This window comes from Pelophylax lessonae (genome assembly GCF_965119305.1).
Source record: "Pelophylax lessonae genome assembly, chromosome: 4".
Lineage (NCBI taxonomy): Eukaryota > Metazoa > Chordata > Amphibia > Anura > Ranidae > Pelophylax > Pelophylax lessonae.
In genome coordinates this window covers 280,622,548-280,642,175 of record NC_138771.1, presented here as the reverse complement: position 1 = coordinate 280,642,175, position 19,628 = coordinate 280,622,548, and the positions used below count along the sequence as shown (strand labels likewise).

The following is a 19,628-nucleotide window of genomic DNA, read 5'->3' as shown; positions in this document are numbered from 1 at the left end:
GACTATTAACTGAGCGAACGCAAATATGCAGCCTTGAGCGCTCCCGTTTGCAATCGGGACTTTTTGATCATGTAACTGCCGTGACAGCCAATCATGGCGTCACATGGCCATAAGCCTTGCCCTGCTTTCCGACATAGCAAACCCCTGAAAGGGCCTTCGGTAGCCGGCACCAGGGGGGTTAAGGAAGTATTTCCAGGAACACTTACAAATGTTTCTTGCCACACTCCTCTGCTAACCAGATCACCAATACCTATTTCACTACACAGTCCCCTATAGAAAGAAATATGATCCGGCACAGCTTGTACCCACATTGAACTGAAGCACAGCTAGGAATACCTCTTCCAAGTGGTCCTGAGTATGGTATACTTAACTTATCCTAAGCACAGTTCGCAGCACTCACTGTACACATACAAATTGCCTCAAGGGGCAGTACAATGCCCAGGACCAGTTTAGAGTACTAGTGTGAGTACCCCCTAACTATACATTACCTTCCACAGCAAAGATAGGGGTAGCAGGTTTTGAGGATGAATAAATTATGTAGGAGAGGTGTATTCACCATGACTCTTTAAGTGTAAGTTCACCTTTACAGAAAATCTGTAAGGTGAACTTACACTGGACCCCATCCCCCTGGTCCTTGTGAGATCACCTGCTGTGAGACATTGGGTCACCGCTTTACCGGTCTGGGGATTTTAAATCCTCGCGGCTTTATCTCCTCTTCTCCAGCGTTGACAGGGCAGGCTAGGCGGGCTAGGCAGGTTCTGATTGGTCAGCACCGACCAATTAGAATGCCTCCTATCCGTACATGCAGAGAGGTACGTTTAGGAGATTAGGCCACAAGGATTTCAAATCCCCAGACCGGTGAGGCGGCGACCCGATGTCTCACAGCGGGTGATCGCGGGACTCCAGGTTAGCGGGATTGGGGGAAATGAGGAGGGGGTCCAGTGTAAGTTTACCTTACAGATTTTCCTCTAAACAATAAAGTGAACAGCAGTGTGTGTCTGTGAATTGCAGTAACACATGGTCACCAGTCAGAAGGTGCTTCTTTTTTTGTAGTTGTTGTTAACTAAATCTAAGTATCTAATCTATGTATTACTATACAGTATATTACTGTATGAGACAGGAGGTGTGAGGTCACAAGGTTATGAATATAAAATGGTATTAGATTAGAATATGCAATATAAATAGGTTGAAAGGGTAGTTAGAAAACATCTTATTAAACAATAGAGTTTTAGGTCCCATTTTACCCACTTCCCCAGTGTTCATATGTAAAAAGGAGCCTATATTAAAGAACAAGATAGCTCCGGGGGTGAAAAAAAAAAAGCTTCCTATCTGGATTCCACACATGCGAGAGTGTAAACATGCCAAGAATAACATGAGAAAAATGAAGGAATTTATATCTAATAGTACTTGTAAGTATTACAAAATTAAAGATCTTATCACTTTCTCCATGACGGGAGTATTCTTTATGTTGGAGTGTGGCTGTGGGCTACAATATATTTGACATACGTCCAGGAGCCTGCAGGTTAGAATATCAAAACATATTAAAAAAGGCGTGACCACGCATTGGTGTTTCAAAACATTTTAAATACACTCATAATAAAGATCCGAGTTCTCCTAAATTTTGGGGTATCGAAAAAGTAGAAAAGCATTGGGGGGGGGGGGGAACTACCTAAGACATCTAAGTGAAAGAGAATCATTTTGGATTTTTGAAAAAAAAGTTCTCTCCCCCAGTGGTCTGAACATTGAGTTTGACCTCAATTATTTTATAAGCAGTCACTAAGACCAAAATTGGGTCCCTTTGTTTTTATAAAGATTGTAAGAAGTGTTGTAAAATATTTTTTATTAAGTGTATGTGTAAGATCTATATACAATTTGTATATATTTGTGTATGTGGTATATACCATTTGTATAAGGGATATATAATATGTGTACGTATTTCCTGTTTTTTAATAAGTATTTATTCCTTGTCCCCAAATGGTTGTCAGGTGAATTGATTTTTTACTATTTTTATTATTTTTTGTGCATGATTAAAGATGTAATTATTGTAATGTTTTGTAATGGTCATGTCAGGGATGGCTGTGAGATGAGGTTTTAAATACCATTTGGATTGAGCTACAATGTTAAGATGAAATTAGTTAGTAAGGATTGAACATCAAAGATGTGTCTCCTTTGATTTTTTGGCATATTAGTGTGCAGTAACACCAGTGAGGAGTTACAGTTTCTGGCTCTTCCTAGTACACTTAGCTGGGCAGGTGGCAGAGAATTTAAGCGGGTGCGTGGTGAGGCTCCACCAACTGATGAAGTCCATGCCCAGGATGCAAGGCATATGTGAATAAGAGCCTGATCTTTGACATCATCCTACGGTCATCCTGAGATACACAGTGGCAAACCAGTGTGATTATACAAGCCTTTACAGCTAGCACGGCTAAGTGCCACTCATGTGAGTGCATTTCTGTATATTTTTTTATTGGAATAAAGCTTTTATGACAGAGAGCACTAGATGTCCTATGTTCTATTTGCACATATCGCTAACTTGTATCTGCACCTGTGATGCATGGAGTTGAGTAAAGAAAATGGAATACAGATCTGATTATAACGCTAATAGGGAACAGCTTGCTATGACTCACTGGTAAAACAGGGGTCTAAGCGTGAGAGGCCCGGCCAGTGAACACTGGTGGAGGATTGCACAGGCACTTTATATATAGTTGTTCTATCTAAATCACTTTTCAGGCACGGAAGTAGAAGAATATGATTCATGGACTGTTTAATGTTATTTTTTGAGCGATTAGGACTAGTGTTGAGCGAACACGGACTGTATTATTCGTGTTCGTACCGAATAATTGGATTTTTTGTACCCGAACACGGACACGGACACTTTACTGTATGTTCGGGTAAAAATCCGTGTTCGGTCGTTTTATTTCCGGGTTTTGCATGCTTTGGCGCTCTTTTCATGGCGGGCTTTCAACAGCCAATCAACAATCGTTTAACTGGTGTGCCTTAAGCCATCCCAGCCATGCCTGCAAATGTCTCAGTAGCTGTGATTGGCCGTCTGAAGCATGTGACCAAGTCTTTATAAGTTCGAGGCAGCCGCAGCGGCGTCATTATGCTGCTTAGATTCAGGGACAGAGCACACATCAACGTGCTGGCTGCTGATTAGGGAAAGATAGGCAGGAAAAAACCATTTGTGTCCGGATAGAATTGAGGGACAGGTCGGAGTGTTTAGGCAGGGCGAGTTGTAGGCATTTTAGGGATAGAGTCTGCTGAATTATAGGGTCAGTGTCTTCTACAAACTACAATCGATATTGCTGTGTGGGGGGTGGGGTCTGCACTCAATCCTGATCTACGATCTCTTCTCAATCCTGTTAGGGACAGAGTCTGCTGAATTTTAGGGAAACTGTGTTCTACAAACTACAATCGATATTGCTGTGTGGTGTGGGATTGGAGATAGGCAGGTGTCAGTGATCCACATCCATTTTTCTGTGTGTGAGCTGCAGTGAACACAATCTTTTTGGGCTGCAGTGAACACAATCTTTTTGGGCTGCAGTGAACACAATCTTTTTGGGCTGCAGTGAACACAATCTTTTTGGGCTGCAGTGAACACAATCTTTTTGGGCTGCAGTGAACACAATCTTTTTGGGGTGCAGTGAACAAAATCTTTTTGGGGTGCAGTGAACACAATCCTTTTTGGTGTGCAGTGAACACAATCTTTGTGGGGTGCAGTGAACAAAATCCTTTGTGGGGTGCAGTGAACACAATCTTTTTGGGGTGCAGTGAACAAAATCCTTTTTGGGGTGCAGTGAACAACATCCTTTTTGGGGTGCAGTGAACACAATCTTTTTGGGGTGCAGTGAACAAAATCCTTTGTGGGGTGCAGTGAACACAATCTTTTTGGGGTGCAGTGAACACAATCTTTTTGGGGTGGAGTGAACAACATCCTTTTTGGGGTGCAGTGAACAAAATCCTTTTTGGGGTGCAGTGAACAAAATCATTTTTGGGGTGCAGTGAACACAATCTTTTTGGGGTGCAGTGAACACAATCTTTGTGGGGTGCAGTGAACACAATCTTTTTGGGGTGGAGTGAACAACATCCTTTTTGGGGTGCAGTGAACAACATCCTTTTTGGGGTGCAGTGAACACAATCTTTTTGGGGTGCAGTGAACACAATCTTTGTGGGGTACAGTGAACAGAATCTTTGTGGGGTGCAGTGAACACAATCTTTGGGGGGTACAGTGAACACAATCTTTGTGAGGTGCAGTGAACACAATCTTTGTGGGGTGCAGTGAACACAATCATTGTGGGGTGCAGTGAACTCAATCTTTGTGGGGTACAGTGAACACAATCTCATACTTCTGAAGGTTTGAGGGTGCTGCCTGTTCCATACTCCCCCTACTCCTCATCTAGCCTTTTAGGGGTACAAACAATAGTAATTGGGGCCTAGTGTGGTTGTGTACGTGTGATATACATACACTTTTTTGGGATCATATTTTCTATTCCGCTATTTAATCAAAAACCTTTGGGGATCAGTTAAATTGGGGGATAGTCTGTGTTGGTACGTGTGAGAGAGATCCACCTTTCCAAGTTGTTGGGGTTCATCTCATACTTCTGAAGGTTTGAGGGTGCTGCCTGTTCCATACTCCCCCTACTCCTAGCCTTTTAGGGGTACAAACAATAGTAATTGGGGCCTAGTGTGGTTGTGTACGTGTGATATACATACACTTTTTTGGGATCATATTTTCTATTCCGCTATTTAATCAAAAACCTTTGGGGATCAGTTAAATTGGGGGATAGTCTGTGTTGGTACGTGTGAGAGAGATCCACCTTTCCAAGTTGTTGGGGTTCATCTCATACTTCTGAAGGTTTGAGGGTGCTGCCTGTTCCATACTCCCCCTACTCCTAGCCTTTTAGGGGTACAAACAATAGTAATTGGGGCCTAGTGTGGTTGTGTACGTGTGATATACATACACTTTTTTGGGATCATATTTTCTACTCCGCTATTTAATCAAAAACCTTTGGGGATCAGTTAAATTGGGGGATAGTCTGTGTTGGTACGTGTGAGAGAGATCCACCTTTCCAAGTTGTTGGGGTTCATCTCATACTTCTGAAGGTTTGAGGGTGCTGCCTGTTCCATACTCCCCCCTACTCCTAGCCTTTTAGGGGTACAAACAATAGTAATTGGGGCCTAGTGTGGTTGTGTACGTGTGATATACATACACTTTTTTGGGATCATATTTTCTATTCCGCTATTTAATCAAAAACCTTTGGGGATCAGTTAAATTGAGGGATAGTCTGTGTCGGTACGTGTGAGAGAGATCCACCTTTCCAAGTTGTTGGGGTTCATCTCATACTTCTGAAGGTTTGAGGGTGCTGCCTGTTCCATACCCCCCCTACTCCTCATCTAGCCTTTTAGGGGTACAAACAATAGTAATTGGGGCCTAGTGTGGTTGTGTACGTGCGAGATACATACACTTTTTTTGATCATATTTCCTATTCCGCTATTCAATAAAAACCTTTGAGGATCAATTGAATTGCGGGATAGTCTGTGTCGGTACGTGTGAGAGAGATCCACCTTTCCAAGTTGTTGGGGTTCATCTCATACTTCTGAAGGTTTGAGGGTGCTGCCTGTTCCATACTCCCCCTACTCCTCATCTAGCCTTTTAGGGGTACAAACAATAGTAATTGGGGCCCAGTGTGGTTGTGTACGTGTGATATACATACACTTTTTTTGGATCATATTTTCTATTCCGCTATTTAATTTAACTGGGCCTCCATGCGAGACCTGTGTGCCTTGTTGCGCTGTTTTGAGTACTCCACCAACATGGCCAGTGGCAATGACGCCGTTCTCAGCTTAACTATCCCACTTCTATGCCTCCTTGAAAAAACAATTCGGGCGATGATGGAAGAGGATGTGGCACAGGATGAGGAGGAGGAGGAGGATGAAGAGGTAACATTTCCAAGGCTTTCAGGGCAGTCATTCGCAAGGGGCTCCGAGGGTGGGTTCCTGCACACGCAAACGCCAGGGACGCAATTGTCCAGCAGGGGCACAGTTCTGGAGGATGAGGAGGATGAGGAGGAGGAGGAGCTGGAGGAGGAGATGGAACCATGTTCACAGCAGGGTGGCACCCAGGCCAGCTCATGGCCATCACTGGTGCGTGGCTGGGGGGATACAGAGGACACGGACGATACACCTCCCACAGAGGACAGCCTTTCGTTGCCTCTGGGCAGCCTGGCACACATGAGCAATTACATGCTGCAGTGTCTCCACAACGACCGCCGAGTTGCCAACATTCTAACTTGTGCTGATTACTGGGTGGCCACGCTGCTGGATCCCCGTTACAAGGACAACGTACCGTCCTTAATTCACTCACTGGAGCGCGATCGCAAGATGCGCGAGTACAAGCGCACGCTGGTAGACGCCATGCTGCTGGCATTCCCATCTGACAGCGGGGCCACAGTGGAAGCACAAGGCAGAGGAGGAGGAGGAGGAGGTCGCCAACGCAACCAGGGCACCGCCAGCACCTCAGAAGGCAGGGTTAGCATGGCCGAAATGTGGAAAAGCTTTGTCAGCACGCCACAACAAACAGCAGCACCAGCAGCTCAGATGGAACGTCTTAGCAGGAGGCAGCATTTTACCAACATGGTGGAGCAGTATGTGTGCACACGCCTACATGTAGTGAATGACGGGTCTGCCCCCTTCAACTTCTGGGTCTCCAAATTGGGCACATGGCTTGAGCTTGCCCTTTACGCCTTGGAGGTGCTGGCGTGCCCTGCAGCCAGTGTATTATCTGAACGGGTATTTAGCACGGCTGGGGGCGTTATAACAGACAAGCGCAGCCGCCTGTCCAGAGACAATGTGGACAAGCTCACGTTCATTAAAATGAACCAGGCATGGATCCCACGGGACTTTTCCGTACCTTATGCAGAATAGCAATGGATACCGACCTTACCCACCCATTGTTCCATTTTTGCTCTTTCTCACTCTTTTGGGGTGTACCCTCATTTAAAATTTTTGAAAAGAAGCAGTGTTGGCTACCTCGTCCTCCTCCTCAGGGCCAGATTAATGTAGGGGCTATTGGAGCTGCAGCTCCAGGCCCCTACCTTTTATATAGGCCCCGGGTTGGCCATATTCACTGTTACCGCTCTTCTGTCACTTGTAAACACAGAAGTCTGGCTTCTATGCTCGCTTCCCCAGGCAGCACCCTCAGAACCTCCCCACACAGCGTGAAGGCCGGACAAGGAGGGACAGTTGGCGATGCATGGATGTGTTTATGGGCTTCAGAGACAGCATCCCATGTTGAATTAGGCATGCATGGCTGCACCCTTCCTCCTCTGGGTGCATGGCAAGGCACGGCCCTTAAGGCCCTTCAAAATCCTCAGCACCAAGCCCATGATGCTGTTAATCCGGCCCTGGTCCTCCTCCACCGCCGCTTCCACCTACACCGCCCATAGGTGTGCGCAGCCTATTGCATTAAGGTGTGCACCCCAAAGTTGAAATACACATGCATGTGTTTGCCAGCAGGGAGAGTAATGTATCGGGGCCATGTACCTGTAGGCAAGGAGAAATAGAGCAGAGCAGGTCCCAGGGAGATCTTTCCCATCTCCTCACTGGCAATGCTATGTGCCCTAGGTGATTAGGGTGTGCCCAGGCACACCCAGCACACCCTGTGCGCACGCCTATGTCACCGCTAGGCTTGTGACGGTATCAGATTTTCATGCTGCGATTAATTGATTAAGGTTTTGCCACGGTATACGGTATTATCACGGTATTCTATTATTAAATTTAAATTATTAAATTTCCACCTCACTTCAATTTCATTGCTGAATTTAGGGGCTTTGGTTCACTTATGCACATTATTATATAGTCAGTCAGTACAGACTCTGTGAACCAGGCCTAAAATAGGTCATCAAGCAGTGTCTGGCCTAACTGGTGATAACTGGTTCTGGCGCTCGGCTCCGATCCGATGGCCTGGTCATTAAGAGGGCAAATCCTTGTGGTCAAGAAGTGGTTAAACCTGAAGGAGGTGTTGTTTATAAATTACTTTACTATTGCTTTAGGCCTGGTTCACATGTATGCGGGTTGGTGGTTCACATTTGCACAGGCATAGCAGCCCATTGATTTGAATGGGCTGCTATGCCCTCATTTTCCGCAGAAAAAAGGTGCATGCAGCATTTTTTTAAAATTCAGTGGCCTTGAAATCCATCCTGCTTTTGCACCATGCGACTAACCTGCAGTTCCTGCTCTGGCAAGCTTTCTGCATTTTTTGTATACGTGGGCACGGCATTTAAAAATAAACAGTTTGCGTGTGCAGCAACGGCAGGTAAGTCGCATGGTGCAAAAGAAGGATGGATTTCATGGCCACTGCATTTTTTTAAATTCTGCATGCACCTTTTTTCAGCTGAAAACGCAGGCATAGCAGCTCAAGCCCATTCACATCAATGGGCTGCTATGCCTGTGCAAATGTGGGCCCCCAACCCGCATACATGTGAACCAGGCCTAAAGCAATAGTAAAGTCATTAATTGGTTAAACCTGCAGGAGGACCGGTGTTTTTATCTATTAATGACTTTACTATTGCTTTAGGCCTGGTTCACATGTATGCGGGTTGGGGGCCCACATTTGCACAGGCATAGCAGCCCATTGATGTGAATGGGCTTGAGCTGCTATGCCTGCGTTTTCAGCTGAAAAAAGGTGCATGCAGAATTTAAAAAAATGCAGTGGCCATGAAATCCATCCTTCTTTTGCACCATGCGACTTACCTGCCGTTGCTGCACACGCAAACTGTTTATTTTTAAATGCCGTGCCCACGTATACAAAAAATGCAGAAAGCTTGCCAGAGCAGGAACTGCAGGTTAGTCGCATGGTGCAAAAGCAGGATGGATTTCAAGGCCACTGAATTTAAAAAAAATGCTGCATGCACCTTTTTTCTGCGGAAAATGAGGGCATAGCAGCCCGTTCAAATCAATGGGCTGCTATGCCTGTGCAAATGTGGGCCGCCAACCCGCATACATGTGAACCGCCAACCCGCATACATGTGAACCACCAACCCGCATACATGTGAACCAGGCCTAAAGCAATAGTAAAGTCATTAATAGATAAAAACACCGGTCCTCCTGCAGGTTTAACCACTTCTGGATCGCAAGGATTTGCCCCTTTAAAGACCAGGCCATCGGATCAGAGCGCCAGGACCAGTCATCACCAGGTAGGCCAGACACTGCTTGATGGCTATATAATAATGTAATGTGGGCTGCTAGGCGTGTGTGTGTGTATATATATATTTATTAGAGCTGCACGATTCTGGCCAAAATGAGAATCACGATTTTTTAGCTTGGAATAAAGATCACGATTCTCTCACGATTCTCTGTGTAACAAAAAAAAAAAAAATTGGGATAACTTTACTGTTACGTTTTTTTTTTTTTTTTTATTCATTAAAGTCTAATCATTGCGTTTGAAAGACTGCTGCGCAAATACAGTGTGACATAAAATATTACAACAATCGCCATTTTATTCTGTAGGGTCTCTGCTAAAAAAATATATAAAATGTTTGGGGGTTCTAAGTACTTTTCTAGCAAAAAAAAAACTGATTTTAACTTGCAAGCAGCAAGTGTCAGAAAAAGATCCAGTCTTTAAGAGGTTAAACTTCCTTTCTCCCTGGCAGAGGGAAGGAAAAGATACAAATGTAATCATTTTTGTTTATAGTTAGGAGACTAATTAATGCTGAAAGGTGTTAGCTGAGTGAGTGAATGAGTCATCCAGCTCACTGAAATGTATCAATTCACAAGTCAGGCAGACTTGACAGAGAAACTCGGTATTTTAAAAATGCCACAATAACAATACCGTGGCTATGCAATACCGCGATATATCGAATTACCGAAAACCGGCATATGTCTAGTCACCGCCACATCCACCACCACCTCAACCTCCCTCCTACTCCATATGGGCCTCGTCCTTCAGAGATGAAGAAGAACATTGTTTTATTTTTCTGTTTTTTTTTGTTGTTTTAAGTTATTTCCCTATCCACATTTGTTTGCAGAGCACTTGCCATGCTCTTAATTACGTTTTGCTGCCATTTGCAGCACTCTAGCCCTTTCCTTTGGTGTTTTAGAGCCATTTTAGTGCCTTAAAGTTCGGGTCCCCATTGACTTCAATGGGGTTCGGTGTCCGGGAAAAGTTCGGTAAAAGTCCGGGACACGGACCCGGACTTTTTTTTAAAGTTCGGCCGAACCCGTCGAACACGGACATCTAGGTGTTCGCTCAACCCTAATTAGGACACTAAAAATAAAAAATAAACATTTTTTTGCAAGGATGATATAATTATGTACACTTTTTAATACTGATCTGATACGAGATGTTTTTGCGCTTGCACTTTATATATATGTTGCGCTACACTAATATTTTGTTTATTGAGTTGTAAAAAGCGAGGTGAAAACACTGTGGAGTGTTATCAGCAACTTGTAGGTTTGCTTTTAGTTTAAGGTGTATAATACTTTGTTGCACTTTTTTTGCAAGTGGAGATTGCGCTGAATAAGATTAGTTGTTTTTTGTCTAATCTATGTAGCCTAGTTCTGTATTGCCCTTTTCATTACCAAGGTTAAGTTTGCTTCACGTGGATGCAGGGCACCTCTGCCCAGTAAGGCCCCTTTCACAGGGGGCAGGTCCGTTACTGAGCACCTCTGCCCAGTAAGGCCCGATTTGCTCCGCTGATCCCTGCTGAGCAGGCAGATGGCAGGTCCGTCTCAGCTCACTGTGCAAAGATTGACCTGTCAGAGTCCCACTCTCCTCTATGGGGAGATCGGATAAAACGGATAGCCTGTCCGTTTTTATCCAATCCCATCTGATCTGACTCGCTGGACAGATGGCGAACGTATCGCCATACGTCTGCTTTCAGCGAATCTTGTCAGATCGGATGTCAGGCAGGCATCAGCAGACACATGTCCACTGACATTTGCCTCCCCATACAGGACAATAGGTGGCCTGATTGGGTCTGCCTGAAAAACGGACAAGCGGACCCGATCGGTCAGACCGTGTAAAAGAGGCCTAAGGCTTTTCTCTGAGTGGTCAGTACTATAGCTCACATTACACGTAACTCTCCACTTACATAAATGGATCTGCCCTTCTGTTTCTCTGCATGCTCTTAGAGTGATGCCATGGCAGTCATCAAGAGAATCCCTGTAGGGTCAAACAATGTATATTTCCTCTTTTGTGAACCCTACTGTTGCTTCTCTCCATTTCTTCCAGGAATTCTTCAGTAGTCTTCTTTGGCATGTGCATGGGAGTTTATTAATACCAGTACCCAGTACATCTCTAGAATGCCAAGACTGTACAATGAGCTGTGCATGTGTGGCTGTCTGTGTACAAATAGTAAAAAACTGCTAGCAGACAAGGTTAAAGAATAAATGGCAAAATAAACATATACAGGCAGTCCTCGGGTTACAAACAAGATAATTTCTGTAGGTTGTTCTTAAAGTGGTTGCATAGGGGTGGGTGCATAGAGATAGATTAGCAGAAAGCTGGTCTATTCACAGCACAGCTCTGAATGTTTCTTCCTTCCTCAGCCTATGTGGAGGTGGGGGGGGAGGTGTGTCTTTCCTCCAATAAGCTGTCACACAGTGTATGCCAAGACTGCACACCCAGTGCTGGAACAGGAAGAAAAAATTCTGACAAGATGTTCATTTTCTAAACGGTGTAGAAAACTGAAGACAGCAGATATACAAATAAAACTTATGTAGGAAGATTTGTTTAATCTCTGTGTATCATCTGAGGCTGTTCACTTTACTGGGTATATGTGAGGGTTTACTTCCTCTTTAAGTTAAATTTGTATGCAAGTTAGAACAGGTACATATTTTAAGTGTAACTCCAAACAAAATGATAATTTTTACATTTTTTTGGATAGCATAGGGAAGGGTTAACCCCCCCTGTAACATTTGCTTTCCTGTCTGTGCCCCTGTTCAGAAGATTTCACCTCACGTTCTGTCCCTGCAACAATTGAATTTTGAAAATCTTGAGTTGTTGTGTTACGAAGGATTGGTGATAAAGCATCAGTGGAGACACCTTTTTCCCATGATAACTCTTGCAGGAGTAAATTTTCTTTCCTAGGGGTAGATTTCCTCTCACTTCCTGTTCTCTCCCTCCAATTGTAAGTATGAGTCATTTGTAAGTCGGATGTTTGTAACTCGGGGACTGCCTGTATATTCTCTTTTTCCATCAAAATACAGTACTGTATATTGTCTAGCAGTTTTTTTACATTTCAGGTTTAGATCTACTTTACAGGGGTTCATTATGCAGCGTTACCATAAAGCTAGGTTTACAAGTTTATCTAGGGTCGGATGCAGGTAAATAAAGGAGTAGGAGAAGGGCTAGAATACCTTTCCAGAAGTGAAATGCTTCTGCAAGCTCTGTCCAGAATGCTTGCATAATTAAAAAAAAAAAAACATTTAGGATGTGTGATCTCTGCTAAGGGATAGGATCACAGTTCAAAGGATAAAATTCTCTTTTTCAGCCGAGATCATGTGACGGGTATTCCTATACTTCTGTCTTTATGACAGCACTAAAGGCACACTGTTACAGCATTTTCTCCAATCTCTTTGTTACTATCTATTTCTCCATCCCAGCAAAAATGTTTACATGCTTTCAGGTCAACATTTGAGTCTAGGTCTGCTTTAAATTGGTTAAAATGCTCATATAGAGATCATTTAGATGGGATCTTCAAACTACGGCCCTCCAGATGTTGCGGAACTACACATCCCATGAGGCATTGTAAAACTCTGACATTCACAGACATGACTAGGCATGATGGGAATTGTAGTTCCTGAACAACTGGAGGGCCATAGTTTGAAGGCCCCTGATTTAGAACATCAAATATAATAATGAAATTACCAAAAACAAAAACTACCATACTAGTTCATGTACAGTATATGGCATACAAAAGGAAATGCGTTTGTTTCACAATGGATCTGATAGGGTTTAAGAGAAAAACATAAATACTTCTCTCATCCGAGACTGCCATGATTCTGTATAATTTGCAGAAAAGTTTACAGTTCCATTATATGGCAACATTTCAGATTCTTGGCACTTCCACTGAGGCAGTGATAATATTGCTAGAGTGGGTGTGATTAGGCTGAAGGTTCCACCTTGTAGAATAGGAAGTCTATGAGAAATAAAAACAAGATGGACGTTTCAATAAAACATACAGTACATAAATGGTGAGTTTGTTATTTTGAATTGTTAATATTACTGCCCGTCAAGAAGAAAAAAACTATGCAATGACAATTAAAGCAGTATTAACCACTTAATTTTACCCCCTTCCTGACCAGGGCCTATTTTGTGATTCGGACAATTGCGCGGTCGTGCGACGCTGTACCTAAACAAATTTGGCGTCCACAAACAGAGCTTTCTTCTGGTGGTATTTCATCACCTGTGCGATTTTTTTGATCATGCACTATAAACAAAAAAAGAGCTTCAATTTTGCAAAAATAACAATATTTTTCACATTTTTTTATATGAAATTCCCCCCCAAAAAAAATGTAAAAATCAAAATTTTTTAACATTTTAGGCCAATTTTTTTTTTACCATATGTTTGGTAAAAAAAAATCGCAAAAAGCGTATTTTGATTGGTTTGCGCAAAAGTTATTGCGTTTACTAACAAAGGGAAAGATTTTTGTCATTTTTGTTGGTTTTTTTTTTAACGAGTAATGGCGGCGATCTGCGATTTTTTTTGCAGGACTGCGACATTGGGGCAGACAGATCGGACCCTTGACTGACATTTTTGACACTTTTGGGTTACCAGTGACATTATATATATATGCACCGTTACTGTAAAAAGGACACTGGCAGTGAAGGAGTTAACTGTATTGGAGAGGGAGGGGTTAAGTGTGTCCTAGGGGCGTGCTTCTAACTGTGATTGGCTGTGGCTGTGTGTGTAAGAACAGTGATCAACGGTCCTACATAGTAGAACCGTTTGATCGTCATTCTTACACAGAGAGAACTGACAGGCGGCTTTGTTTACACTAGCCGCCTGCCTTTCTCCCGCTGTCACGGACGATCGCGAGTGCCCGGTGGACATCGGGTCCGCCGGGCACATGCGCGGGGGGGTCCATGACCGAGCGGGAGCATGCCACCGGCGGCGCACACTCGCTCCCCACACCCTTACAGGCTAGCGACGTAGATCTACGTCGCTCTGCCTGTGAGGGGCTGACTGCCGACATAAATAGTCGTGCGGCAGTCGGCAAGTGGTTAAACCCTAGAAGTAAACATTTATTATATTGTAGGTCACCAATTCTTAGACATGATGACTGCATTAGTTATCTTTTTTAGGCTTTCTTTCTTTTATTTTCATTTTTAGGCTTTCTTTCTTCTATTTTCATCTAATAATTCAGCCAGCGAGCCTGTTGTTTTTCAAAAGCACAAGCTCTTCTGCAGAATGTATCAGTTTACATGGATGAGACAGACCACTTAACACTGGCAGGGGTGATTAAAATGATCAGATTTTATTTATTCATGTAAAACCTTTATCCCAAAACAACACCAAAAACTTTTTTTCTGTAACTACTTATAAAGTGTGAGCTTGAGTTTGGCTTCAAATTGTTGGTGTTTCTAAATTAGCTAATACATTTAACACTACACTCCCCCTAGACCAGTGGTTCTCAACCCCTGTCCTCAGGACCCACTAACAGGCCAGATTTGTAAGACAACTGAAAAACATCCCAGGTGATATCATTTGCTGCTCAGTGTTTGCAGTATTGTAGTCTGCATCTCCCCAAGGTAATACTTAAAATCTGGCCTGTTAGTGGGTCCTGAGGACAGGAGTTGAGAACCTTTGCCCTAGACTGACAATGCTGCTGTCTGCAGTGCCCCCTGTTCTAATTCCTCCAGAGCTGTGTCTCACTAATACAGGAGATGTGTTGCTAGCCAGATCACCTGGTGAAAACAGAGAGGAAAAAGCCAAAGAAAAGAAAAATGATGCAGCCGCCACAGCTAATGATTGGTAAGCTGCAATATAATACATTTTTTGGTTTTGGGTCTAGTACCACTTTAATTTACAATAGATCTGTAGGTTGCATAGTTGAATAGTTGGTCTGGTCGAAAAAAGACACAAGTCCATTTAGTTCAACCAATAAAAGGGAAAGGAAAACAATTGTTGTACTAACTACCCAATTGAGAGGAGTGAACAGATAGTTATGACATCAACTCAGATACATACAATAATATTTGGTGCCTCAAAATATATTCCTGTTTTGTGTACTCCCTTTGCACAAAGATCACTTTGAGCTCCCCAAAATAGAGAATGTGTGGTGCTGCCTGAATTGTCTTTTACTCAGAGATCATCTACAGCCTGATTCAGCCTTCTGAAATACAGAATGTGTGCTACCCCCTCTATTTCCAAGTACAGAATGTGAGGCATCCTCTGGGTTTCGAAGTACATCATTTGTGGGGTGTCCCTTGGATTTCCAGGTACAGAATGTGTGGTACCCTATAGGTTATTAAGTAAGGAATATGTGGTGTGCCTGGATTTCCAACCACCGAATTTGTGGTAGCCCTCTTGGATTTCCAAATACAGAATATTTGGTGCCCCTGGTTTTCCAAGAACAGAAAGTATTTGGAGCCTCAACATATGAAGTATATATTACTGCTTTTTGTTACTCCCTTTACACAAATTTTACTTTGAGCTTCCCTAAATACAGAATGTGTGGTGCCATCCGGATTTAATCTTACACAGAGGTCAATAACAGTTTTTTAAAGTACAAAACATACGATTCACCCTCAATTTCCAATTTCAAAATGTGTGGCGCCCCTTGAAATTTCATATAAAGAATGTGTGGTGCCCATCAGATTTCAAAATACAAGATGTGGGTGTCCTCTGGTTTTCCAAATAGAGAATGTGTGATGTCCCCTGGATTGTAAACCAAAGAGTCGAAGTAACTGTGGGGAATATTGCTACTTTTAAAAGACTCTTGGACGTACATCTCAAGGATCAAAACATTCAGGGGTATGGGAAATAATTACATCCGCACACACCTACATAGGTTGCACTGGATGGACTATTGTCTTTATTCAACCTCAACTACTATGTAACTATGAGTATGTGGTACTACCTGGATTTATAAATACAGAATGTATAGTATCCCATAGGTTTCCATTTACAGAATGTGAAGAATCCCCTTGGTTCTTAAGTATAGAATATGTTTTGCGTCTTAGATTTTTACTGGGCTAAGAAATCCACTATATGTTTTCAATAGGTGGAAGAATATATTGCCCCTTTTGCACCCTACATTAGTTTTATAAATTACAAATTATTTCCCAAAATATTACACACCCAAACACATTCTAAAAGTAGAACTATAGACAAAACTTTTTTTTTTGTCATTTTGGAAAGAGAAGGGAGGGTTATAACCCCTGTAAGGTTTATTTTCACCATCTTTGGCACATTAGGGAAACTTATCTTCACTTCCTGTCCCATAGCCAAAACAGGAAGTGAGAGGAAATCCAGAGGTAGTTTACCAGAACTAGAGTCCCCATTGGAACATTTCCCTCCATTACTTTTCTGGGGACAAGCCAAAATTTGAGATTTTCTTTTACTTTCACTTTCAATGATAATGGTAAACAGGACAACAAACAGGATGATTCTCTCTAATGGGGACACAGACAGTAATAAAAACTGACAGTTGTTCTAATCCATCTCCCCTCTATCAAAAAAAATAAAAAATTCCTTTAGTTATACTTCACGTTTTTATATATTACAATAGTCATTTTTTTCTGCATATTGCAGTGTATTGTGCCATTGGATCAACCATGTCAGTCTCCTTCTTTGGTCAAAGATTTTACCATACAATTAGTATTCTAGTATGCAATTAGTTTTAATTTTATATAAGTAATTTAGTGCACACTAGTGGGGTAACTTGGGAGTATTTACTGCTACAGGGCGGCACCTGTGCGGCGGATCACATATATATATATATATATATATATATATATATATATATACATACACAGTATCTCACAAAAGTGAGTACACCCCTCACTTTTTTGTAAATATTTTATTATATCTTTTCATGTGACAACACTGAAGAAATGACACTTTGCTACAATGTAAAGTAGTGAGTGCACAGCTTGTATAACAGTGTAAATTTGCTGTCCCCTCAAAATAACTCAACACACAGCCATTAATGTCTAAACCGCTGGCAACAAAAGTGAGTACACAGTTAACCCTTTGACCGCCCCTGATGTTAGCCCCTTCCCAGCTAGTGCCATTAGTTCAGTGACAGTGCATATATTTAGCACTGATCACTGTAATAATGTCACTAGTCCCCAAAAATTGTCAAAAGTGTTAGTCCCCGTTCACACTGGGGCGACCTGTGAGGCGACCTGGTCGCCTCACAGGTCGCCGTAGGTCGCCTTCCATAGGGAAGCTGCGGACCCGTTCTAATAGGAGCGACACAAGTCGCTCCGACTTAGAAAAAGGGTCCGGAGCTTCTTTGGGGCAACCTGGAGCGACCGTCATAGACTTCAATGTTATGAAGTCCATGCCGGCCGCTCCGAGGTCGCGGCGCGCTGCTCGCACCGCGACCTCGGAGGTCGCCCCCCCAAGTCGGATCGCCCCAGTGTGAACGGGGCCTTAGTGTCCAAATTGTCCGTCACAATATTGCAGTCTCGCTATAAGTCGCTGATTGCCACCATTACTAGAAAAAAATAAATACATAAAAATATGACATAGTTTGTAGACGCTATAATATGCTTTGCACAAACCAATCAATATACGCTAATTGGGTTTTTTTTTTTTTTTACCAAAAATATGTAGCAGAATACATATTGGTCTACATATATGAAGAAATTTGATTTTTAAACCTTTTTTTGGATGTGTTTTATAGCAGAAAGTAAAATTGTCTTTTTTTTGTTGTTGTTTATAGCACAAAAAAAATGCAGAGATGATCAAATACCACCCAAGAGAAGCTTTATCTGTGGGAAAATAGGACATAAATCTTATTTGGGTACAACCGCGCAATTGTCAGTTAACGTATTGCAGTGCCATATCGCAAAAAATGGCCTGGTCATGGGGGGGGGGGGGTTAATCTCCTGCAGGTCAAGTGGTTAAATGTTATCAGCCAGGAAAGGTCAGACTCTGATTTGGGTTCTATAGGGGAGGGTGGAGGAGTAAAGGAGGAGAGTAGAATGACCTGATGTTGAACAGAATAAATGTGCCCTGGTTACAGATTGAAACAGCTTACACATCCCATCTGCTGTAAATCTGGAAGCTCTTGCAATTGTTTTTCCAGTGTCTGCTTATATTATGATAATTAAGATGTCTACAGACAAGGATTTTAAACTCGGAAAAATGATCCGAAAAGCTCCAATATTTTGCATCCAATTTGATTCTCATATCTTGACTAATAGCATCTAGGGAGATATAACAATGTATAACGAAATTATAATAAAATCAAGAATGGCAGCATGCAGCTTTGAAGACAAAGTAGATTCTTGTTGTCATTGATGGTTAACAAACTGCGCTCTCCAATACCATATACCAGGTGTGCATAATCAGGTAACTTCACAAAAGTTCTTGTGAGCAATGATGTTTCATAAGTAGTTCCTGAATCTTTCATATACACCCTATTTCTAATGTTTTACATAGAATTTTGGAGTAACAAATCAGTTTTACGAATTTAAAAATGCTGTATGTAATACAATTAAAAATGATTTATTATGCAAGCTGTCCACACATTTTGAAATATTTTCTTTTAAACAAATTCAGTTACATGCAGAGATGTATAGTAACTAAGTAGAACTACCTCACTACTGTACTTAAGTACCGAAAGGCGGTATCTGTACTTTCCTAGAGTAAAATTTTTTTCTCCTACTTCCACTTTTACTTCACTACATTTTTCAATGATTTCAATACTTCTACTCCAATATTTTTTTTTGTGCTGCAAAGTTACTCGTTACAATTATAAAAATTACCACTGCCAGAACAGTAGATGGCAGGTTTCATGAAGCTCAAAACATGTGTATTATCAGCGCATACGAAAATAAATGCTACTGTATGTATAAATAAAAGCTGCATTTGAAATAATAAAAAACAATATGACTTCAAACTTTTGACTTCTTTCTTCAATAACTACATAACACAGTACTTGTACTTTTACTTTCAGTACTTGAGTAGAATTTTTTTTTCAAAACTACTGGTACTTTTACTTTCAGTACTTGAGTAGCAAAATTTAAAAAAAAAACTACTTGCAATACTTAAGTACAAAAAATGTTGAATATTTTAGTAATTCTACTCAAGTCACTTTTTGATCGAGGACTTCCACTTCTACTCAAGTCACTTTTTGATCGAGCACTTGTACTTTTACTCAAGTATGGGTTTCGAGTACTTTATTCAACTCTGGTTACATGTTAACTGTAAGCTATTGTAGTACCCTCTAGTGTGCTAGGAGTGTATATAGTTGTTAGAGTAGGTAAATAATTTGGCTTGGTTTGGCTTGGCTTGGCTTGGCTTGGCTTGGCTTGGCTTGACTTGGCTAGGCTTGGCTGGCAGCCAGGCCTGTGTTGAATCTGGTCAGGGCGAGTGACTCACCTTGAAGCAGTTTCCAGAAGAATAGGAGGGAGGTTAGGAGGAGCTGCCTGGAGTGTTGAAGGGGGCCCC

General features: G+C 42.2%; 1 protein-coding gene across 2 annotated transcripts in view; it reads right to left on the bottom strand.

Annotated features, from left to right (window-relative positions):
* Positions 1-19,628, bottom strand: part of LOC309553665 (solute carrier family 23 member 2-like) — a 419,408-nt gene that overhangs the window by 283,964 nt on the left and 115,816 nt on the right. For both annotated transcript variants that reach the window (XM_082254993.1, XM_082254994.1), the window contains exon 4: positions 12,977-13,139. In XM_082254993.1, the coding sequence (XP_082111119.1) occupies positions 12,977-13,139 (163 nt within the window). The remainder of the gene's footprint in view (positions 1-12,976; positions 13,140-19,628) is intronic.